At 48.7% G+C, this 24,921-nt stretch overlaps 2 protein-coding genes across 2 annotated transcripts in view; one reads left to right on the plus strand and one right to left on the minus strand.

Annotated features, from left to right (window-relative positions):
• LOC118260520 (scavenger receptor cysteine-rich type 1 protein M130-like) overlaps positions 1-24,921 on the minus strand; it is a 180,515-nt gene that overhangs the window by 84,864 nt on the left and 70,730 nt on the right. The gene's annotated exons all lie outside the window — the stretch shown is intronic.
• LOC118260513 (olfactory receptor 14C36-like) lies at positions 907-16,538 on the plus strand. Its single transcript, XM_050716752.1, has 2 exons — positions 907-1,488; positions 16,230-16,538. Exons 1-2 carry the CDS (start codon positions 907-909, stop codon positions 16,536-16,538), a joined length of 891 nt encoding a protein of 296 aa, XP_050572709.1.

Below are 24,921 nucleotides of genomic sequence, written 5' to 3' on the forward strand. Positions count from 1 at the left end.
ACCTGTAAAAGCCATCACATGGCTAGGACGTGAGGGTTCCTTTCCACGGGACTGGCTGCAGGCTGTGTAGGTGGGGTGCAGGCAGTGGTGCCAGGGCTGTGGTGCAGAGCAGGGTCCCTGCTGTGCCCCAGGGGCTCTGTGCCAGGGCAGGGCCTCTGCCGCCTGCCAGGCTCAGCACTCAGCCTACCCGGGGAGATTCCAAGGGAGCTGCAGGGAAAAGTTGCAGGTGGAAGGAGCCCCCCAGCAGGGCAGGGCAGGGCAAGGTCCTGCTGCTACCCAGAGGCTGCTGCCTGGGGCAGGCTGCTCACATCTCCACAGCACCCCCAGAACATCTCTGGGGGAGATTCTTTAAAGGGAAGAACAACACCTGCTGTAGTTGAGGGGAAGGCACCCTCTGAGGTCTCTGCTTTCAACTTCCTGCTTTGGAGGGCAGTCAGGGGGATGATAATGGTGTTGTCAGGATTGTAGAAGAGACTGGAACTCATACAGCATTACACTGAAAGAGACCTGTAGGTCTTTGAGGAACCTCACAATTTCACTCCACACCCTTTAGCCTACAGACAGCACCAACACCACCTTCACTGTTTCTTGTTGGATTGTAGGAACTCCTTCTCAGCACCTGCAAATAAAGAGATGCCTCTGGCCAGCGGGCATCTAAGGTCCACCTCCGGTGCCATTTACCAGATGCTCTAGGGCATTACTGACTCCTGCTAAGCCCACAGATGATCTGCCAAATCTCTGAGGCAACCTTAGATAGAAAAAAAAAAAAAAGAGCTCACAGGTAATAGACAGTGTGTCTTGCTGAGAAGGTGTCTGTGAAACATGGTAGAGGTTTTGCTCAGATTAGTATCAAACTTGTTTATATCTATTCCTCCATGGACAGGCAACCATGCCCACAGGCAGCAAATGCCCAACAGCACCTTCCCCACCAAGTTCCTCCTCCTGCCATTCGCAGACACACGCGAGCTGCAGCTCCTGCACTTCGGGCTCTTCCTGGGCATCTACCTGGCTGCCCTCCTGGGCAACGGCCTCATCCTCACAGCCGTAGCCTGCGACCACCGCCTCCACACCCCCATGTACTTCTTCCTCCTCAACCTCGCCCTCCTCGACCTGGGCACTATTACCACCACTGTCCCCAAAGCCATGGCCAACTCCCTGTGGGACACCAGGGACATTTCCCACTTGGGTTGCGCTGCCCAGGTCTTTATGTTTGCTGTCTTTGTCACAGCAGAGTTTTTCCTTCTCACCATCATGGCTTATGACCGCTACATTGCCATCTGCAAACCCCTGCACTACAGGACAATAATGGACAGCAGGACTTGTGCCAAAACAGCAGCAGCTGCCTGGGGCAGTACTTTTCTCTATGCTGTGCTGCACACTGCCAATACCTTTTCCCTCCCCCTCTGCCATGGCAATGTCCTGGACCAGTTCTTCTGTGAAATTCCCCAGATCCTCAAGCTCTCCTGCTCAGATGCCTACCTCAGTGAAGTAGTGGCTTATTGTGGTTTGTTCTTGTTTATTGTTTGGGTGTTTTGTTTTCATCCTTTTCTCCTACGTGCAGATCTTCAGGGCTGTGCTGAGGATCCCCTCACAGCAGGGACGGCACAAAGCCTTTTCCATGTGCCTCCCTCACCTGGTCGTGGTCTCCTTGTTTCTCAGCACTGCCTTTTTTGCCTATCCTGAAGCCCCCTTCCATGTCCTCCTCATCCCTGAATCTTTTGCTGGCAGTTCTGTACTCGGTGGTGACTCCAGCAGTGAACCCCCTCATCTACAGTATGCGGAACCAGGAGCTGAAGGATGCAGTGTGGAATGTGATGACTAGATTGTTTTCAGAAGCAGTAAACTGCCTGGCGTCTTCTTGTGCATTTCACTCATAACAGAGCTCATTTCAGGACCAGATATAGATTTTGTTGTTCTTTTTTTTTATCTTTTTGCTTTGCATTTCTTGTGATAGTATTGTCAACAAAGGAATGTCCTGTTTTATCCTCTTCTATGTCAATTCCTAACTGTGTTTTGTGACTAAGAGACTTGGTGGAAACAAGGTGTATTTAAAGTATATTTGAGATATATTTAAATAATAGAAAAGACATGCTGTGACTTGCTTGCCTGAGATCCTTCTTTGGAGACCTGTGGTAGAGCTCCAGGGGCACTTGGCTCTGTGCAAAGGTGGAGGGGAAACGTCCTGGCACAGCAGCAATGCCAGGGAGCCCCAGGGCTTGGTCTTTCCTGAGATGCACCATTTCACATCCCACTCACTGCTCCTGAGTCCCTGTGTTGCTGTGAGGACTGATTGCTCTTGTCGCCTTGCTCACCGTGCTGTTGTGGGGCAGTCCTGTGTCCACAGGCACAGGACAGGCCAGGGGCACTTCTCTAACACAGCTGGCTCCACTACCAGCATCTGCAGCATAAAAGGGGATGTGCTGAGGGCAGTGCCTGAAGACTCAGCTCTGCTCCCAGTGTTGCTCTCATGGATATTGCAAAAGAATAGACTTGAAAGAGGCTCCTTCACAGAACCACAGAAACACAGAATCATCTAGGTTGGAAGAGACCTCCAAGATCACCCAGTCCAACCTATGACTAACACTAACGATTCCTCCACTAAACCATATCACTAAGCTCTACATCTAAACATCTTTTAAAGACCTCCAGGGATGGTGACTCCACCACTTCCCTTGGCAGCCCATTCCAATGCCTAACAACCCTTTCCGTAAAGAAGTTTTTCCTAATATCCAATCTAAACCTCCCCCGGTTCAAATTTAGCCCATTCCCCCTTTTGCTATAAACGGCCACTTGGGAGAATAGACCAATCCCCACCTCGCTACATACTCCTTTAAGGTACCTGTAGAGAGTGATAAGGTCGCCCCTGAGCCTCCTCTTCTCCAGGCTAAGCAACCCCAGCTCCTTCAGCAGCTCCTCTTGTTCTCCAGACCCCTCAACAGCTTCACTGCCCTTCTCTGGACTCTCTCGAGCACCTCGATGTGATTCTTGTAGTGAGGGGCCCAAAACTGAACACAGTACTCGAGGTGTGGCCTCACCAGAGCCGAGTACAGGGGGACAATCACTTCCCTAGTCCTGCTGGCCACACTGTTTCTGATACAAGCCAGGATGCTGTTGGCCTTCTTGGCCACCTGAGCACACTGCTGGCTCATATTCAGCCGACTATCAACCGATACTCCTGTCATAAGTGAGACCACGCAATTTTTTGGTCTATCAAAAATATTTTATTAATTAAGTAAGCAGGCACAAGCAAAAAAGCGCTGGGCGGCCAGGGAGTCTCCGCTCTGCCACGGCACGCAACTTCCCTTTTTTCGCGTCGCTGTTTTATAGCATCCAAGTTCCGGCTTGTCAAGACCTGTTTAATCTCTTGAGGCTGCGCAGTCCGTTGTTGGGGGTCGTCGCTCCTCTCTCAGTGTTCATGCGTTGTGCTCGTGCTCAGGAAAGGGGGTAGTGAAGCGATGCCTTGCGACCACAGAGTCTTTATTTCATCAAGGATGTTTGCCCAGCACCCCCTTCCCCACTATCTACTTTCTTAATCCTCTCCCTTAACAAGGCCATAAATTGTGAAACCTTATCTTCTCAGTAAATTCTCTGCATTCCTTTTAGAGACAATGAACAAACACCCGCTAATTTATCACAATCCCTCCTTTTTCTTTTTCTAACAAATTTTGTTCATTGAATTTCTGAAGCACTAGTTTGCTCAACATTAAGGTTTCTGTGTCATCTTCCTCTTGTTCAAGAGATTCATATTTGGTGCGTATAAGCATAAGGTGAGCTGCCTCTAATCGGCTTTTTACAATCGCGATTACTCGATTAAATATGCATGGTCCAAAAGTTAATGCTAATATAAGCAGCAGCAAAGGTCCTGTTAAAGTCGATAGTAGTGTGGTAAGCCAAGGTGAGTAATTAAACCAGGATTCGTACCAATTCTGGCGGGCTTCATTTTCCCTTTTTCGTTTTTCCAACCCTTCTCTCAATTTGGTCATTGTGTCCCTCACTGCTCCAGTGTGATCAGCATATACACAACACTCCTCTCGTAGGGCTGCACACAATCCTCCTTGCTGTAGGAAAATCAGATCTAATCCTCTATGATTTTGTAATACTACTTCAGATAAGGATCGCACAGATTTCTCTAAAGCTGATATAGATTGCTCGATACGGGCCAAATCCTCATCTACAGCAATGCGTAGAGAAGTAAATTCTTGGCTTTGTTTCACCAGAGAGGTAATTCCAGTTCCGGCTCCTGCAGCCCCCAGAATCATCAGAGTGGCTAAAGTAACAGCCGTAAGAGGCTCTCTCCTCCTTAAGTGATTTTTTGCCATAGCATGTTGGATGTACATATACTCCTCAGAATGGTGAAGAATCCTAGGTATAATTACTACCTGTACACAAAAATCATGTGAAGAGTTAAACAATTTTAAAGATAGACATGGTGTTACCCCTAAAGACGAACATACCCATCTAGTGCTCTTTGCAGGAATTAACCAGTTATGTGACTGATAACCATTTTCAGTAATATTACATAAATCCTTTTTCCCTTTTGGAACTGTCCCTACACATCTACCTTTTCCCATAACCTGAGTTAGCATTATCCCAACCTCCTGTCCCCAGCTGCATTTGTAGGGACTAGTTTCGTTCGAATACTCAGGGGTCCCCATATCCCCTATTGCTTTGTAGTACGGAGGCCTAATACTAACACACAGCCAACACCCTCTTGTTACGTCCGGGTTGGTTTGATTAAGCACTTGGAAACTAGCATTTATGACTTTCCACATGCCACTTATAGGGGCACCCATATCTCCCTCGGTAACACTAGGGAATTGGGTCAGAGAGGATGCTGTTTCGGTCACACTCATGCTTTTGCTAGATTGTGTGGGGTGGGGCACCGTATAAAGTGGTCCCAAACTTCGGTTGGACCCCACGGGTCGCGGTGCCTCTGGTAGCCTATTTTTCTTAACTAGAATAAATCCTTCTCTGTCGCCCCCATGCTCATAATATCGTATTCCCCAAGTTCTTCCAAAAATCCATCCCTGATCCATAGGGTTAGTTACATTTATCCATAAAAACGTGCAATTTCCCCCAACGAGGGGAGCCCCACGAATCCCCCTTGCTACTCTGCGGTTTATACAGCCCTTAGGTCCAAATTGGACAGCTAAATATTTGTCTTTTTCCCCACCTGGATTCCATGCTGAGGCAATAGTCTCACATCCCCAGGAAGCGCAAAAATACTGAGCTGGGGCATTACAGTAACATTTTCCTGGATGGGAGGCTGGACAAAGATGGAAATCTGATCGATTATTGCACGGTTCTACGGTTGTTATTTTGCAAAGGTCTGTCTTAAAACTGGCGGCACCAGCCGTAATGATTTGTTGTACCATAGTGGTGTCTTCCCCTCTTATCAGACTCCACTGGAAAGGCTGGTGTGGGTGGTGTTGAGTCGCTATGCAGGAGGTGATCACTGCGAGGACCCCTAAATACCAATAGGAATGGCCGAGACCCATTTTTCCCCTCTAATTCACTCCTCTGCCTTGCTCGTCAGTTGGGTTGCAACCAACTATGAGGTCTTAGTTCTTCTCGGCAGCAGTAGTGTTCTTCAGGGGAGGGCCTTTGCCTTAACCCACAATACTTATCGGGTCCGTCCCAAGGTGAGCTTCAGGTCCTCAGTTCCCGGAGTAACCTCCCACTTTTCATCGCGGATGGGTCCCTTAATGCGGCTGGCGTGTGTCCATGCCTTTTCCGCAGTTTGAACAGCAGTTTCTGTAGTGAGCAGAACAACATAGGGACCTTCCCATTGTGGTGTCAGTGAAACTTCTTTCCATGTCTTTACCAGGACTTTATCTCCCGGTCGTATTTTATGTATTGTCATGTCCAGAGGGGGACGCTGTGCAACTAGGCCCTTTTTCTGCAGTTCCTTGCGCCTATTCATTAATTGTATTATATAGGGTTTTAATTGGGCATCTTGCAGATGGGGGTGATCAGGGGGTACTTCCAAATCATAAGGCATGCCATACAGCATTTCAAAGGGCGAGATTCCCAGATTGGTCCTGGGTTGGGCGCATATATTTAGCAAAGCTAGTGGCAAGCATTTTATCCAGGAAGCCTTTGTTTCTAACATCAGCTTAGTCAGTTGCCTTTTAATTTCCCCATTCATTCGTTCTACTTTTCCTGAACTTTGAGGATGCCAGGGAGTATGATATTCCCAATTGATTCCCAAAGCTTTCATAGTATCACGGGATATCTTAGATACAAAATGTGGTCCCCTGTCAGAGTCAATTGTTTCCACAATCCCATATCGGGGAATTATATTTTCTAACAATATTCTCACCACGGTTTGCGCAGTAGCTCTTACCGCAGGAAATGCTTCAACAAAATTAGTGAAGTGGTCTATAATGACCAATAAATATTTATATCTTCCTGTTTTTGGAAGTTCAGTGAAGTCCAATTGAATTTTTGCAAAAGGTCGGTGAGCCAATTCCCATCCACCGGGAACTCTTCTCCGCATGTGCTGAGCATTTACCCTCCGGCAAGTTATGCAGTCATTCACAATTCTTTTTGCTATGTTATATACCCCTATACACATGTAATTTGTAGCAAATTGATCTACCAACGCCTGAGTACCCCAGTGTGTACGCTCATGTACTCTCTGTAGCACCCTCAGAGCCATTGCTTTTGGTATTACCTTACGCCCATCGGTAAGGACCCATTCTCCCTTTTCAGTTTCCCTTATTCCCATCTGTTTCATTTTCTGCTTTTCTACAGCAGTAAAGCAGAGCAATGGGAGCGGAATAGGCCCATTCGACCACAGCGATTGAGCCGGTCCACACTTGTAACAATTTTTATAAGGAGGTGTTTCTTTTTCAGAGCAGTTGCACTCTATTCCCTCGACTCCCCACTCGCTCCAGCAATCATAGCAGGGGAATTTCTTTAAATCCTTCCCCCTGCCGCAACTCGGACAGTCCGCCCTCTTAGCTATTTCATATACACACATGAGTGCTGCTCGTTTTGCCTCCTGGTCTGCCAAATTATTTCCCCTAATTTGAGGGTTTGTTCCCTTCTGATGTCCTTTGACATGTACCACAGCAATGTTTTTTGGTTCCCTTACAGCTTGTAAAACTTGGATAATTAGTTCCTCGTGAATCAGTCCTTTTCCTTGAGAATTAATTAGTCCCCTTTCTTCCCATATTTTTCCAAACGTATGGATTATTCCATATGCATATTTTGAATCTGTATATATTGTTCCGCTTTTATTTTTTAACAACTTTAGAGCCCTTAACATAGCATACAACTCGCAGGCCTGTGCTGACCAACTCGGACTCAAGGGGCCTGATTCTATTACCTTGAATGTTTTTCCATTAACCAATGCGTATCCTGATTTTCTTTTACCTTTAATTACCCTTGAGGATCCATCCATGTATATCTGCTCCCCTGAGGGTAATTCCACATCTTCTAAGTCAGGTCTTAATTTTACCTGTTCTTCTATATTTCTAAGACAATCATGTTCGAGCTTCTCTCTCAATTCACCATAAAGAAATTGAGCAGGGTTCTGTACTGAGGTTGTTTCTAGTGTTAATTTGGGTGAAGATATCAAAATTCCTTCATATTTCAGCAGCCTTGCATCTGTGATCCACTTTTCAGCTTTTTGTTGCAGCACTCCACGTATATTGTGGGGGGATATAACCCTGATTTCTCCCCCAAACGTAATCTTTTGAGCTTCCTCCACTAATAGGGCAGCTGCCACCACAACTTGCAAACAGCTAGGCCAACCTCTACTAACGGGGTCTAGCAGTTTGGATAAATAGGCCACCGGTTTTTTACTGTCTGCCCACTCTTGGGCAAGCACACCGTAGGCAGTCCCTTCGGTGCTATTCACAAACAGGAAAAATGGTTTCTTTAACTCTGGAAAACTCAAAACTGGTGGATGCATAAGTTCTTCCTTTAATTTCTCTAATTGCTCCTCATCATCTTTTGTCCATTTGAGTAATCCGTCCTTATTCAGCTTATTGTACAAAAATTTAACCTTCCCACTATAATCTTCTATCCATTGTCTACAGTATCCGGTCAGCCCTAGCAATTGTCGTACCTGTCTTTTAGTAGTTGGGGCTTTTATTCCTAGAATTCCTTTAACCCTTTCAGGATCTAATTTCTTCGTCCCTTTATTTAATAAATGACCTAAGTATTTTACTTCCTCTTCTACAGACTGCAACTCTGACTTTGAAACCTTTAATCCTTGTGACCCCAGAAAATTCAGCAAGCTGATACTTGCTTGTCTTACAGCATCCTCATCTTTTCCTGCTAGTAGCAGATTGTCCACATATTGAATCATTGTTGTGCCAGGTGTCCTGTTAAACTCGTGTAAAATTTGCTCCAGGGCCTGCCCAAACAGGTTTGGAGATTCCGTAAAACCCTGAGGCAAAACTGTCCACCTTAATTGTTGTTTTCTATGTGTATCTGGGTCTTCCCATTCGAATGCAAAATAGTCCCTAGATTTTTCGTCCAGGGGGCATGCCCAAAATGCATCTTTCAGATCGATTACGCTATACCATCGGTCATCTGGATGCAGTTGGCTTAACAGGGTGTGTGGGTTTGCCACCACTGGGAACCTGGTAACGGTTCTTTTATTAATTTCCCTTAAGTCATGTACTAATCTATATTTACCGTCTTTCTTCTTTACTGGTAAGATGGGAGTGTTGAAAGAGGACATACAGGGCTCCAATAGCCCTTGCTGTAATAACCTTTGGATTTCGGGTTTTAACCCTCTCCTACCTTCTTCTGAAAGGGGCTATTGTTTCACCCTAACTGGTATTTCTGATTTGTTTATGGTCACTTTGAAAGGTCTAATATTTAATTTTCCCACGCTCTCTGAGGTATACCAGACCCCAGGATCAATATTTGCTTCGTCTTCCACTCGAAGTGGGCACAGCTTAATTTCTAACCTTCTACTTATCACTTCTAACCCTATCCCTAACTCTATTATTAAGTCCCTACCTAACAAATTATATTCGGCCTCTGGTACTAGGAGCAGAGATCCCTTACCCACTTTAGAATCAGATTCGATGGTTACTTCTTTTATAACAGGGACCCCAAAAGGCTCCCCCTTTGCTCCAATCACTTGTACTTTTTCTGCAGAGGCCCTACATCCAGTGGGTAAGGTTTGGACTGTTGATCTTTCAGCCCCTGTATCTATGAGGAATTCTACTTCCTCACGCTGGGGACCTACTTTCAGTTTTATCAAGGGCTCGCTTTTATCTCGGGTCCCCAGCAAATAGAGCCCCTGACACCCCTATTCACTCTTAAACATCTTCTCATCTTCCTTTCTTTGTCTGCACTCCCTTTTCATGTGACCCCTTTTATTACAGTAAAAGCAGATCACATTTCTTTGTTCCTGGCCACTCTTCTCCTCCTTTCTGAATTTTCCATTCGTGGGACCGAACCCTCAATTCGGCCCGACTCCTCTCTGTCCCTCTCGTACCACTGCCACCATCATACGTACTCGTTTCCGCTCCTTCTCATCCTCCCTATGAACATACGCCTTCTGTGCTTCCTTCAGGAGTTCATCCAACCCTTTGTCCTGCCAATCCTCTATTTTTTCCAATTTTCTCCTAATGTCTATCCATGATTTTGCTACAAACTGGGCCTTGAGCAACACCTCCCCAACCAGGGTTCCAGGATCTAAGCCACTGTATAACTGCAAGTTTTTTCACAGTCTTTATAACCATTCTGTCGGGGTTTCATCCTTCTTTTGTTGCTCATTGAAGGCTTTATTTATATTTTGTCCTCTAGGGACCGATTCCCGTATTCCTTGAATTATGATAGTTCTCAGGTCTTGCATATGACCTCTATGTACGGGATCTTGATTATTCCAATTTGCCGGCTGCACTGGCCATTTAATATCTGCAGCCGGGCCTTGTTGGTGCTGCTGATCCCAAATTCGCATACCAGCACGCCTAACCATTCCTCTCTCCTCTGATGTAAAGAGGATTCCCAGGATAGATTGTAATTCTTCCCAGGTATATATATTTGGACCCAAGAATTGATCCACTTTCTCGGCTACTCCCAGTGGGTCCTCTAATAAATTTCCCATCTCCTTCTTAAAATCTCTGACATCCCCTGAATTAAGGGGAACAGCCACGTACCCCATTCCTGGCTGGGGTCCTCCCATTGCTATTTCCCACAGGGGATATAATCCTTCCTTTAGGTCAGATTTTTGACTTCTTGTCCTGCTTCTTGTTACTGGCCCTTGTGCTTCATGATCTGATTCTGATTCTCCTGATACTGTTGACTCAGGGGGTCCATTAAGGACGGGGGCTGTCGGTGCAGGCGGTGGAACATAGGGCGGGGGTGGTGCTGGAACTTCTAAGTCTTTCCTCTTTTTATCCTGCCCTCCTTTTTCTTTTAGAGGGTATAATTGCGTCCTTGTATCTGAATTTATCCAGAGGTGCACATACTCACTTTCCTCCGGGCTAAAGGGCTCCTTGGAGTTTACGTAGATATTTAAGGCTTGGCATATCCAATCCTCGAAAGAGCCAAATGGGGGTCAGAAAACGCTGTCCCCTTTTATGGGCTTATTGCCCCATACTTCAATACAGTAATAAATCATTTTAACTTTGCTCTTTCCCCGCCTAGAAGGGGAATCACTCCAATGTTTAATCATTACTCCTAACGGACTATCAGAGGGAATAGAGGGTATCCCTATACCACTAGATTCCCTTCCCATGAGGACAGAAGGCTTACTTTTCTTCTGCCCCATCTTCCGGAACACCTTCACTCACACACACACAAAACGCTTCCCCCTTTTCGTGGCCCAGTCCCTCGCGGGATATGGGAACCGCACTACCGAGGGGTCCACACTCGCTTCGTCCGCACTTGGACGTCTTGTATGTCATGTTCCGGGATTCCCAACCCCGACCGAACGGATCACCGGCCTATACTTACCCACCCCGTGGGTCTTCGTTCGGTCTTCGTGCACAAAGATTGCTTGGGGTTACCGGTTTTTATTTGCTTGTGCCTAATTTTAGGATTCGTCAGTGAAGGGCTCGAGTGAGGCTTTCCGTTCCAGGGGCCGCCGAAACCGGCGGGGCGCCTCCCCCGCAAGGATCCCCAGTCAATCCGCCTTCATCCGAGTCACGGCACCAAAATTGTCGTAAGTGAGACCACGCAATTTTTTGGTCTATCAAAAATATTTTATTAATTAAGTAAGCAGGCACAAGCAAAACAGCGCTGGGCGGCCAGGGAGTCTCCGCTCTGCCACGGCACGCAACTTCCCTTTTTTCGCGTCGCTGTTTTATAGCATCCAAGTTCCGGCTTGTCAAGACCTGTTTAATCTCTTGAGGCTGCGCAGTCCGTTGTTGGGGGTCGTCGCTCCTCTCTCAGTGTTCATGCGTTGTGCTCGTGCTCAGGAAAGGGGGTAGTGAAGCGATGCCTTGCGACCAGAGTCTTTATTTCATCAAGGATGTTTGCCCAGCACCCCCTTCCCCACTATCTACTTTCTTAATCCTCCCCCTTAACAAGGCCATAAATTGTGAAACCTTATCTTCTCAGTAAATTCTCTGCATTCCTTTTAGAGACAATGAACAAACACCCGCTAATTTATCACACTCCCAGGTCCTTCTCTGCCAGGCAGCTTTCCAACCACTCATCTAACAGCCTGTAGCGCAGCTTGGGGTTGTTGTGCCCCAGGTGCAGGACCCAGCACTTGGCCTTGTTGAATTTCATACAGTTGGCCTCAGCCCATCGGTCCAGCCTATCCAGATCCTCCTGCAAAGCCCTACTACCCTCGAGCAGATCAACACATACACCTAACCTGGTGTCATCTTCAAATTTACTGAGGGTGCACTCAATCCCCTCATCCAGATCATCGATAAAGATATTGAAGAGAACTGGCTCTAGTACTGAGCCCTGGGGGGCTCCACTAGTGACTGGCCTCCAACTGGATTTAACTCCATTCACCACGACTCTTTGGGCCCAGATATCCAGTTTTTAACCCAGTGAAGCCTAAGTCAGTCCAAGCCATGAGCAGCCAGTTTCTTGAGGAGAATGCTGTGGGAAATGGTGCCAAAAGCCTTACTGAAGTCAAGGTAGACCACATCCACAGCCTTTCCCTCATCCACTAAGCGTGTCACTTTGTCATAGAAGGAGATCAGGTTCGTCAAGCAAGACCTGCCTTTCATAAGCCCATGCTGACTGGGCCTGATCACCTGGTTGCCCTGCAAGTGCCGTGTGATGACACTCAAGATAATCTGCTCCATGTGCTTCCCTTGCACTCAAGTCAAACTAACAGGCCTATAGTTCACCGGGTCTACCCTCCGACCCTTCTTGTAGATGGGCGTCATATTTGCTAGCCGTCAGTCGACTTGGACCTCCCCTGATAGCCAGGACTGCTGATAAATGATGAAAAGCGGCTTGGTCAGCTCTTCTGCCACTTCTCTCAGTACCCTCGGGTGGATCCCATCTGGCCCCATCGACTTGCATACATCCAAGTGCTGTAGCAGGTCGCCAACCATTTCCTCGTGGATTATGAGGGTCACATTCTGCTCCTGATCCCCTTCCACCAGCTCAGGGTACTCGGTATCCAGAGACCAACTGCTCTTCCTGCTAAAGACTGAGGCAAAGAAGGCATTGAACAGCTCAGCCTTTTCCTCATCTCTTGTCACTAAGTTTCCCACATCCAGTAAAGAATGGAGATACTCCTTAATCCTCCTTTTTGTGTTATGCATTTATAAAAACGTTTTTTGTTATCTTTAACAGCAGTAGCCAGAGTGAGCTCCAGATGAGCTTTGGCCTTTCTAATTTTGTCCCTGCACAGCCTCATGACATCCTTGCAGTCCTCCTGACTGGCCCGCCCTCTTTTCCAAAGGTCCTAAGCCCTATTTTTTTTCCTAAGCTCTAGCCACAGTTCCGTGTTCAGCCAGGCCGGTCTTCTTCCATGCCGGCTCATCTTTGGGCACATGGGGACGGTCTGCTCCTGAGCCTTTTAGATTTCCTTCTTGAAGAGTGCCTAGCCTTCCTGGACTCCTCTGCCCTTCAGAACTGCCTCCCAAGGGACTCTGCCAACCAATGTCCTGAACAGCTCAAAGTCTGCCCTTCAGAAGTCCAAGTCAGCAGTTTTACTGATCCCTCTCCTGACTTCACCAAGAATAGAGAACTTTACCTTTCCTTGGTCACTCTGCCCAAGACAGCTCCTGACCACCACATCTCCCACCAGTCCTTCTCTGTTTGTGAACAGCAGGTCTAGTGGGGCACCTCCCCTGGTAGGCTCACTAACCAGCTGTGTCAGGAAGCTGTCTTCCACGCTCTTCAGGAACCTCCTAGACTGCTTCCTCTGAGCTGTATTGTATTTCCAGGATATTTCTGCGAAGCTGAAGTCCCCCACAAGAACAAGTGCTGGTGATTGCGTGACTTCTGCCAGCTGCTTGTAGAATGCCTCACCTGTCTCCTCATCCTGGTTTGGCGATCTATAAGATATCCCCACCAGGATGCCTGCCTCGTTGGCATTCTCTCTGACCCTAACCCATAGGGACTAAACATTATCATTCCCAGACTCGAGTTCTACAGCATCAAAACACTCTCTAATATAGAGAGCCACATCACCGCCCCTTCTGTGCTGCCTGTCCCTTCTGAAGAGCCTATAACCATTCATTGAAGCACTCCAGTCATGGGAGTGGTCCCAACAGGTTTCAGTGATGGCAACTAGGTCATAGCTTGCCTTTTGTTTCTTTGCTATTGAGCAATGGCTACAGATATATTATATTGGACATGCAATAATAAACTCTTGTCCTGGTTTCAGGTAGGACAGAGTTAATTTTCCTCCTAGTAGCTGGCAGGGTGCTATGTTTTGGATTAGGATGAGAAGAGCGCTGATAACATGCTGATGTTTTAATTGTTGGAGAGCAATGCTTACACCAAGCCAAGGACTTTTCAGCTTCTCGCTCTGTCCTGCTAGCGAGCAGGCTGGGGGTGCAGCAGGAGCTGGGAGGGGACAGACCCAGGACAGCTGACCCAAACTGGCCAAAGGGGTATTCCATACCATCTGACGTCATGCTGAACAATATATAGGGGTGGCTAGCCGGGGTGGGGGGGCCGGCTGCTCGGGGATAGGCTGGGCATCGGTCAACGGGTGGTGAGCAATTGCATTGTGCATCACTTTGTACACATTATTACTATTATTATTATTATTATTATTATTATTGTTATTATTTTCCCTGTCTTAATAAACTGTCCTTATCTCAACTCACAGGCTTCACTTTCCCGTTTCTCTCCCCCACCCCGGAGAGGGAGGGGGGAGGGTGAGCGAACGGCTGTGTGGTGTTTGGCTGCCAGCCGGGCTAAACCACAACAACTCTCTATGGCCCAGAGGAATTTGGCACGTCAAATGTCACTCAAATGTCACTCTGGCATCTCCAATGTCACCTGGTGTCTGCATCTGAACAGCTCCCTCCTGGCCTCTGTTTCCATTCAGTGTGCTGGGAGCTGAGATAAGCAGTTGACATTCAGCTGCCTGGTTTGTGCCCACATGAGCCAAGACAAGAGGAATCCCAACTCTTGTGGGCTTGTGCGAGGCATGGGAGAGGCAGCTAAGCCCCCTTCTAGCCTCTGGACTGCAAACAAAACTATGCCTTGGTTGACTCAGCTGAAACCCTTCCCTCAGCAGGGGGAAGGCAGATCCCTCCCTGTCCATGCATGGGTGTTCTGCCTAAAACCAGGACATGGAAAAGTGATTCTTGGACATCATACCTCTTCTGAAATGAAGAAGGACATTGTTCCCTCTCCAGTGGAGGGAAGCAACGTAAAAGTTTACTTCAGTCTGTTTCAAAGTTGATTTCCCCGGACGCCCAGGGACTTGTCAAGAGCTCCCTGTGCTGCTGAGCTGGGCCAGGCTCCTGGGCCCAATGGGAGCTCCTGGCAAGCGGGCAGCGCTGCAGAGAGACAGCTCTGCCCACGAGCAGCTCCTCTGCACAGCACAGCAGGGCTGGGGGCACTGCCTGCAGGGGACAAGGGCGGCTGAGAGAACGGAGGGAGATGTTAAAGGCAGTGTGGAGGGGGGCTGCTGGGAGCTCAGTGTTGAAGAAATCTTCAGAGACCTGGACAGGGTAAGTCTTTGGCTGCAGGGCAACACAGCTGTTGTTCCTGGTGCCATCTCCAGATTTGCTGGCAATCCCACAGACTCTGGGAGCTTTCAGAAGGACTCTCAGAATTTCTTTGTATAAGAGGGGAACAACAAGCTCCAGAGCAGAGATTACCTGCCCAAACTGGCAGAAGGACAGGACATGAGGGTTTCTTCTCACGGGGCTGGCTGCAGGCTGTGTAGCTGGGGTGCAGGCAGGAGTGCCAGGGCTGTGGTGCAGAGCAAGGTCCCTGCTGTGCCCCAGGAGCTGTGTGCCGGGGCAGGGCCTCTGCCGCCTGCCAGGCTCAGCACTCAGCCTACCCAGGGAGCTGCCCAGGGAGATGCAGGGATAAGATGCGGGTGGAAGGAGCCCCCCCGCCCATCAGGGCAGGTTCCTGCTGGTGCCCAGAGGCTGCTGGCTGGGACAAGCTGCTTCCAGCACCACAGCACCCCCAGGGCACTTCAGAGTGGACTCCACAAGAGAAAGATCAGTGCAAGGGATTCTTGAAGAGAAGCATTCTGTGCTTTGAGATTTCTCCTCTTGCTTTGCTGGGTGGCAGTGGGAGATGGGAATTTATTTCTACATTATTATGAAGGCAATGAGACCCCAGTTTTTCTTACCTCCTGTTAGGTTGGAGATACTCTTTAGCCACTAAACACAGGGAGTTGTCCCTGAAAATTTTCCTGGGACAGTAGGTGTCTGCAGGCAGATTTCAGAACACTACAGGTGGGATGGGGTCTGTGAGCAATGGCAGCGAGGAGATGTGGGGACAGGGAAGCAGTTCCCAGCAGGGACAGCTCCAGGTAGCAGAGATGTGGGCAGGGTGGGAGAGGGAGCTGCTGCCTGAAACACAAAGGGAAGGGGGATTCAGGCACTCCCTGCCAGGTCTGCAGTGCAGGCACCTTCTCTACAGCAACACCCTGCTCTCCTCTGCCACCCAGCACATCCTCTGCCCTCACATTTTCCCTCCCCCTCTGCCAAGGCAATGCCCTGGACCAGTTCTTCTGTGAAATTCCCCAGATTCTCAAGCTCTCCTGCTCAGATGCCTACCTCAGAGAAGCTGGGTTTCTTGTTGTTAGTGTCTGTTTTGTATCTGGGTGTTTTGTTTTCATTCTTTTCTCCTATGTGCAGATCTTCAGGGCTGTACTGTGGATCCCCTCCCAGCAGGGCCGGCACAAAGCCTTTTCCACATGCCTCCCTCACCTGGCTGTGGTCTCCCTGTTCATCAGCACTGGCACATTTGCCTACCTAAAACCTCCCTCCATGTCCTCCTCCTCCCTGAATCTTTTGCTGGCAGTTCAGTACTCAGTGGTGCCTTCAGCACTGAACCCCCTCATCTACAGCACGAGGAACCAGGAGCTGAAGGATGCAGTGTGGAAAGTGATGAATGGACATTTTTCTGAAGCAATAAACTGCCCATCTTTTACATACTGCTCGTAAGGTAACTTATTACAGCTTCAGACCCAATATATTTGGTGCTTTTTAATTTTTATGTTTTAAATTTCATTTCCTTTATTCATGATAGAATAAGAAATGTATTTGTTCATCCTCTTCCATTTCAGTATCTACCTGTCTCTTGTGACATAGAAACTTGGTGTGAAGGAGCCAGGCTCTCTGTGTATTTAAATAATAGAAAGGACCTGGCAATGACTTGCTTGCCTGAGATCTTCCCTCAGAGACCTGTGGTGGAGCTGCAGGGGCACTTGGCTGTGTACAGAGGTGGAGGGAAAAAGAATCCTGGCACAGCAGCACTGCCAGGGAGCCCCAGGGCTTGGTCTTTCCTGAGATGCTCCATTTCACATCCCACTCACTGCTCCTGAGTCCCTGTGTTGCTGTGAGGACTGATTGCTCTTGTCGCCTGCTCACCATGCTGTTGTGGGGCAGTCCTGTGTCCACAGGCAGGGACAGGCCAGGGGCACTTCTCTAACACAGCTGGCTATGTACCAGCATCTGCAGCATAAAAGGGGATGTGCTGAGGGCAGTGCCTGAAGACTCAGCTCTTCTCCCAAAGCTGCTGTCATGGATATTGCAAAGGGATGGACTCGAAGGAGGCTCCCTGATTTGCTTGTTTCTCTTCCATGAGTCTGTGACTCTGAAGAAGGCCGGCTATCTGTGCGCAACCTCCATGGCTAAAGAACCACTTGTGTGGGAGACAGTCAGTGGCAGTGCCCCTCACGAGCTGGCTCTGCCTTCCCAGCCTGACCAGCACGGCCCTGCAGAGTGCCCCCACGGCCCCATGCACCACAGCCCCCTTGCTCTGCAAAGCAGCACCACCAGCTCAGGGGCTGTGGGCAGCATGGGCAGGGGCTGCAGAAATGGCTGCTCAGGCCAGCCCAGACGTGCTGGCCTGGGAAGAGGCTGTGTGGGACCTGTGGTGTCCCGGGAGCAGAGCAGGACGCTGTGTGTGTGCAGTGGTGCTGCCTGAGGAGCCCCAGGGCCAGCAGTGTATTGGTGTGCTGTGCTGGTGAGCGGGGCTGTCCTGGGGAGCTGCAGGATGCCCAGGGGTTGGGAATCTCCTGCAGATGGCAGGAGCAGAGACTGCCACTGATCTCCACTCCTCCATTTGCTGCTTTAGGGCCAGCCCTGCCTCAGCTCCTCTGTTGGGCTGGGCTGGGCTGGACAGAGGAGAGGGAGGTGTGGAAAGCTGGGGAGGGGCTGTGCTGTGCTGACCTCCTGGGAGAGGCTGGGGGGAACCACAGAGCAGTCTGGGCTGGGCCCTTGTTCACTGGATATGGATATGACCAATGCTAGTCATCATGACTTTCACACTAATTCCTTCTCTGCAGTGCTCTCAACACTCTCTTACAACATATATTCAGTTTTTGATTTAATTTTCCACACAGCAGTGGCCATTTCCTTCAGGATGCCCTGGACTTGCTAAAGGCTGCATGGGGAACATGACTCTGGATGTGCAGGAGGCCTTCTGAAGCATGAGCTGGTTGGCAGGCAGAGTACCTGAGGGATTGTGCAGGGCATCCCCTGCACCCACTGCTCCTGGGTGGGCTGGGAAGAGGCCTCCTGAGCACAACAGCTCCTTGTAGCCCTGTGGATGCTGGCTGTCAGGTCACTTCTGTCCCAGCAGCTGGCTGGCCAACAGCAGGGAGGCAGAGCCTCTGAGGTCATAAAGGCCATCAGAAAGCTTCCCCCAACAGGGTGACACATTTGGGGAGGCCAGCGGAAATCTGGGAGAGTAAAGGTGCGAGACCTTGGTGAGAGAAGAGGGACTTGGCTAAGAGAAAGGAAAGATTTGGAAGAGGTGAGAGGGACTCAGATAAGGCTGCTGCTGCTGCAACACTCACTGGGAAAGCATTCATGTTAGGCCCTGGCAAAATTTCTAACCAGTAACCCAAAAACCTAGTGCTAACCTAGTTCTAAATGCTATCCCTCACCCCAAAAGGAATCCACTGCTCTAAACCCCAACCTCATTTCCTACCTTGAAGGCAAACCCCAAACACATTACTTGTTACCATTAGTCTTAACATATTGCTCTTGCTAATTCCTAGTTCTTAATTCCTTGCATTATATTGCCAGATATCATCCCGTAACAAGGTATGTAATTAAACCCTAACCAGAGATCTAGCTCATACCCTAAACACTGACTGTCTACCCAAAACTGAACTCACAAGCCTCCCTCTAAGACCTTGCCCAATTCCTAAACCTGGAAAGTGAGATACAATCTCTAGATCCTAAACTGAACAACCAAACCTCAAATCCCTCATTCCTCCACTCTTATCCTGTAAATGAAGGGGTTTGGCCCCATGAGGCTGGGCAGGGCTTGAGAGGTCCTGCAGCAATCACTTGGTCTTGGAGAAGGCAGGTGAGGTGATATGGATCTGGTCAGGTCACAGGACTCAAGGAGGAGATGGGTGGGGATGCCCTGCTGAGGTCAGCTGTGCCTCAGGATCTCAGGAGGCAGCAGGAGGCCCATGGCTGTGCAGGTGGGCGTAGGGACACTTCTGCCTGAGGACCTGATAGGCCACCTTCAGGCCGATGGCTGGTGTAAACATATGTCATCTTAACTGTGCAGAAGGAATTGAGAAGGCACCAAAATGCAGGTGGTGTGATTATTTCCTTTGAGGTCATTCCTGCCAGAATACCTAACAGAGCTTGCACATAGCTGTCCCCTACCCATTGAGAAAGGCGATCAACAGGTACATGGCCTTTGAAGATGACAACAGTCTTGCTTTAATTTAGTTATGTGCTGCGTGCCAAGCAGTGTGCTAGGTGGGTATGTTCTTATAGGGTGTCAATAGTGCCTTGGAAACACTGAATCCAGTAGGAAGCAATTGGCTTTGGTGAGGGACTGTGAGGTCACGTCTGCCTCTGGAGCTGATAGGGCAGAAACAGGAGCACGGCTGGGCAAAGGACTGGGAGGTCCCATCTTTCTGAAGTAGCTGCCAGGTCAACCCTTGACTCCTGGCTGCCAGATGGGCTTTTAGGCTCACATCTCCCAGCATCTCTCACAGGACAGCAGAAGGCACCTGGCTGGCATGGTGCTTGTGTGATGTCCTCTGCCCAAACACCTGAAAGGCCCATGCAGTAGCAGCCTTGGCTGTGTGTCGTCAAGTGTCTTGTGCCTGAGTACATGACTGGGGAACAGCAGGCATGTGACTTAGTTGTGTCTTTCTGAGGAGCTGAAAGTTCAACAGGAAGGCCACATGGCTTGGAAGATCATGGTGAAGTTCCTTTTATCCGGTCAGCTGACAGGCCCCAGGAAGGCTGATGGGTGTGGATGCCTGTGTGAAGGATGGTTTCTGAGACGTTGGAAGTTTTCTTGGTAATACGATACTGCATGGGAGAGAAAACCTGCCTCAAAGGGAAGCTTTGGTGGTAGGGGGTGGGCATGAGAGGGAAGTTAAGTTAGTGGAAGGGATGTGCTATAGTGTTAATACCTACCTGGAGGGAATCTGTTTTCAGTCCGTGGGTTTGTGTTTCAGGGCACAGCTGGAGCAGGTACAGACATCAGTGAAGGCACCTAAATGTCAAGGAGAGAGCAAGGTGAGAAAGCCAGATGGATGCTTACATCCTGAAGGGAAACAGGGACAGGTGTGGGACAGCACAGAACAGCCAGCGGTGGAGATGGACAAGGGCACTGGCAAGGCGAGACTTAGCCAAGAAAGCCAAGGTCTTGTCCCCTTGGCTATGGCAGGTCTCTCTGCCACCAAGACCTAGGAGGAGACATGTTGTCCTCTTAGCAATGGGGGCTAGTCTCCTCTTTTCACCCCCTGAGTGAGGCCAGGAGGTGTCACACCATTCATTGTCTTTCACTTAGAACTGAATACCCCACATCCCACTGCCCAAGGAAGAGCCCGGGGCCCCACGTGAAGACAGGAGCTCTCTGCCCAGGGCTGGCAGGAGGGTTTGGCCTTGATGAAACAAACCCAGGATTTTCTTAGCCTCAGACCCACCTGCACAGGGCCTTGTCCTCCCTGTAATCATGGCCTCCAATTACCTGCTCTAAGGAATCCATGGGCCTTTGTCAGTAATAGCCCTCAGCAGGACCAGTCAGTGCTTTGAAGAACTTTGGGTTTTGGCTTCTGAGTTTGGCTTTCTCAGAGATTTCGTCAGTCTGCTCTCAGGGGCTGGAGGTGATAAGCTTGTCAGCAACTACACCTTGGGCTTATTAAGACACAGAAAGCCCTAAGAGTCTCTTAAAGAGGTCTGGACAGGTAGAATTTTGACACTGTACAGACAACCTTGCTCCTCACCTCCCAGCCTCGCAGCATTTCTCTCATTGATCCCCTAGGACTTGCATCACTTCTCCTGACATCGGACTTCTCCACTCAAGTCTGCAGTTGCACCTTGTAGCTTTGTACCTTGTACCTTTGTCCCAACTCCCTCCTGCTTTCCTTAGAGAACAGGCTGCACGCAAGTAGAGAAGGATGATTCTTAATTGCAAGCAAACTAGAATAAAGTATGAGAAAGCTTAATAATCAATAAAATGCACTGCTCAATTGTATGCTAGCTCTAGGTTGTATCTAGTGAAGCTCACCTCCCACAAGGGATGGTCTGATCAACATATTTTTCATTCAGGAGACATGAAAGATTTTGTAAAATAGCTCAGGAGTTTACTGAAGACAGCATTAGAATACATAAAGGATGTAAAAGCTATGAACTCCTTGAGGCTTAAAGCAGCAACTAGATCACAGCATGATAGAGTCATAGAATCTTAGAATCAAAGAATGATACAATCTAGGAACAGTTTAGGCTGGAACAGGACTCTAGGATCATCTAGTCCAGTGCCCCTGACATGGATGACCAGGGACATCTCTCACTACATCAGGTTGCTGAAAGGCCCTTCCAACCCAGCTTTCGACACTTCCAGTGATGGGTCATCCACAACTTCTCTGGGAAACATGTTCCGGTGCTGCACTATTCTCATCCTAAAATCTTTCTTCTTTATATCTAATCTATATCTACACCCTTTTGGTTCAAAAGCATGACCACTTGTCGTGTCACTTCAGGCCCCGATAATAAATAAATAAATAAGTAAAAATGTTTGTCTTTCTCATAAGCTCCATTGAAATACTGAAAGGAATCAACAAAGTCTCTCTGGAGTTTTCTCTTCATGTTGAACAACTGCAACACTCTTAGCTATTTCTTTGAAGGTCAGCTATTTCTTCCCTCTAATAATTGCCCTCTACTGTAACCACTCTAACAGGTCTATGTCTTTCTTGCACTGGGGGCCCCAGAACTGGATGCAGTACTGCAGGTGGGGTCTCACAAGAGCAGAGCTGAGGGGGGAATCACCTGCCTCGACCTGCTGTTGTCTCTTCTTTTCATGCAGCCCAGGGTATGGTTGGTTTTCTGGGCTGCAAGCGCACCCTGCCAGCTCATATCCAAATCTTCAAACACCACTACTCCCATGTCCTTCTCAGCAATGCTGCTCTCAATCCATTCATCCCCCAATCCATAAGGATAGTTGGTATTTCCCTGACCATTCGTTCACCATTCATGCAGCACCTTGCACTGCTCCTTGTTGAACTTCAGGAGGTTGACATGGGTCCACCTCTCAAGTCTCTCCAGGTCCCTCTGGATGGCATCCCCTCCCACTGGTATACCAACTGCACCACTCAGCTTGGTGTCATCAGCAAACTAGCTTAGGGTGTACTTACACTTACTCTCCATTTTATTAATGCAGATATTAATAGCATAGTTCCCAGCCCGGATCCCTGAGGGACCCCACTCCTTACTGATTTCCACTTGGAACATAAGCCATTGACTACAACTAGTTGGACATGGCCACCTAAAGAATTCTTTTGTCTATCTAACAGTCAATCCATCAAACCCATATTCCTCCAGTTTAGTGTCAGGGATGTTGCAGGGGACCATATCAAAGGCCTTACAGAAGTTCAGGTAGACAACATTAGTAGCTCTTCCCTTGTGTGTTGAGGAGTATCAAAGAACAGAACATAAAGAAGGAATCCTTTATGTTTATAAAACGTAAAAGTTTGTACTTATATCTCTATATATCGCATGCTATCATGCAAAGGCCTCTAAGGAATATGTATAACATATTTCTCTATATTTCTAGTATATTGAAGACTATCATACACCTTTGGTGTAACATATCAAATAATATTCTCACATTTAAGGAATAAATTGGAACCATGAATGAGTACCTTAATCAAAGCAATTAACTGAAATTCCAGAGGTGATAAACTAAAGCTTGTAATCGTTTCCGTACCCCAGGTCTCTGAGGTTTCCTTACAAAGAACCTGGTCTGCTCAGTGCCAGCTGGCCGCATCCTTCCTCAACACAGAGGAGAGGAGAACTGAAACACAGGGCAGTTTTAGCCCACCAGAGATCACAATTATAGGACTGTCTGCTTCCCAAGTTCCAGCAAACACAACCTATGCAGATCTTTGCTGCATAAAATCTTTGACTGATGGGGATACTTCTCCAAAGGTTTCTGGAGAGTCAAATTTTTTCTGAGGCCTCTAGCTCATCAGCTGACGTTCTCTCCAGATGAGACAGTCATGTGGGAGGCAAGAAGAAGAAAGGAGCTTCTCTCCATCCTCACCATAGACATGGCCCAGGTACAACATGTACAACGAAGTTTTCAGAGAACTGAGCTGATGCAGCCCACCAGGGGTCCTTGGCAAAACAGTGATGTGGGAAGGGTGAACTCCAGCTGGAGGAGAGTTAACATGTGGATGAGAGTCTGTGAATAAAAATAGATGGGTTAGCCTGAACATTGGTTTCTGGGGCCGTTTCTGATACTTCTGGGTATCTGAAACCTCTGCATGGATCAGAAGAGCATGACATAGGCTTTCAAGGTGACAGTACTCCCTTGGCAGTGGCTTCAGAAGGTAGTAAAGACATGGACTGGGACAGCTGCTGTGCACTGATTTCCAGGGTGCAGACAAAAGAGTGCTCCTCTTCCTTGAACATCAACTGCAGAATGAGGAGTCCATGTATCGGGCTTGGACATGGACCCCATGCAACTACATTTCAGTGTGAGGCTCCCAAGATAGACTGGGACGCATATCTCTAGTCCTTAGCAGCACCAGCACAAACAACTGTGTCCACTGGGTTGCCCTCTTCTGCATTTCAGCTAGGGCAGAGGCAAAAGAAATGCTTCTCCTGCAGTGGGAGTCCAACAGTGCTGGGAAGAGTCATGGACACTTGCTGTCCTTGGCTACCAGAAGAAGCCCCTGTGCATCTCTCATGCTGGAAAGAGGAATCCTGTCCGGAAGGACATGTGGATTTCTCTGCTCCTTTCAGCTTCCAACAAAACAGGCTCCTCTGTCTCAGAAGAGCTGAGGCTTTCTACCTCCCAGCTCCAGCTGTGCTCCTCTGGCTGCATCTCAAGTCTTCTTCTCTCCTTGCCTTACATCTCTTTGGACTGAGACAGGGACACCCACTGCCTTGCTCCAGACCCATCATCCCTGGAGGATCAAGCTTTCTACTTCAGCCCTCCTTTCCCACTAGAAAGATTTTACCCAGTACACCTGGTCTGTCTGGACCCAGTAGATTTGGAATTCATTTGGATGGAGTCCTCCTCCAAGCTCAGGAACGATGCATCCCAGAAAAGAGGAAGTCAGGAAAAAATGACAGGTGATCTGCGTAGATGATCAAGGAGAAGCTGGACAAACTCAAACACAAAAAAGAAGGTGGAGTGTGTTTACATGGCAAGGTTTTGTTAGTGGGGGACTTCAGGGGTTGCTTCTGTGAGAAGGATCCAGAAGCTGTCCCATGTTAGATAAGGGGCCTGCCACTGGCCAGAGCTGAGCCAATAAGCGATGTTGTCTGCGCCTCTCTGAGAGAATGTTTGAGAAAAGGGAAAAGGGGAAAAAAAAAATGCTGCTACACAGCAGCTGGGGGAGAGAGGAGTGATGAATAGCCTGGCAGAGGCCAAGGTCAGTGAATATGGAGGGAGAGGAAGTGCTCCAGGTTCCAGAGCAGAAGTTCTCTTGCAGCCTGTGTTGAGGACCGGGGTGGAGCAGGTTGTCCCCCTGTGGCCCATGGTGTACCACGGTGGAGCAGATCTCCATGCTGCAGCCCATGGAGGAGACCACGGTGGAGCAGGTGGACCTGCACTGAGGGAGGCTGCAGCCTGTGGAGGACCCCCACCAGAGCAGATTCCGGGACGGAGCTGTAGCCTGTGGAGAGGAGCCCACGCAGGAGCAGGTGACCTGGCAGGAGCTGCTGCCTGTGGGGGATCCAGGTTGGAGCAATTTGCTCCTGATGAATGGACCCTGTGGTACGGACCCATATCTGGAGCAGTTCTTGAAGAGCTGATTCCTGTGGGCAGCCCACTCAGGATCAATTCAGCAAGGACAGCATCCCGTGGCAGGGACCCAACTTTAGAGCAAGGGAA

The sequence above is a fragment of the Cygnus atratus genome, unplaced genomic scaffold (assembly GCF_013377495.2).
Source record: "Cygnus atratus isolate AKBS03 ecotype Queensland, Australia unplaced genomic scaffold, CAtr_DNAZoo_HiC_assembly HiC_scaffold_34, whole genome shotgun sequence".
Taxonomy (NCBI): Eukaryota; Metazoa; Chordata; class Aves; order Anseriformes; family Anatidae; genus Cygnus; species Cygnus atratus.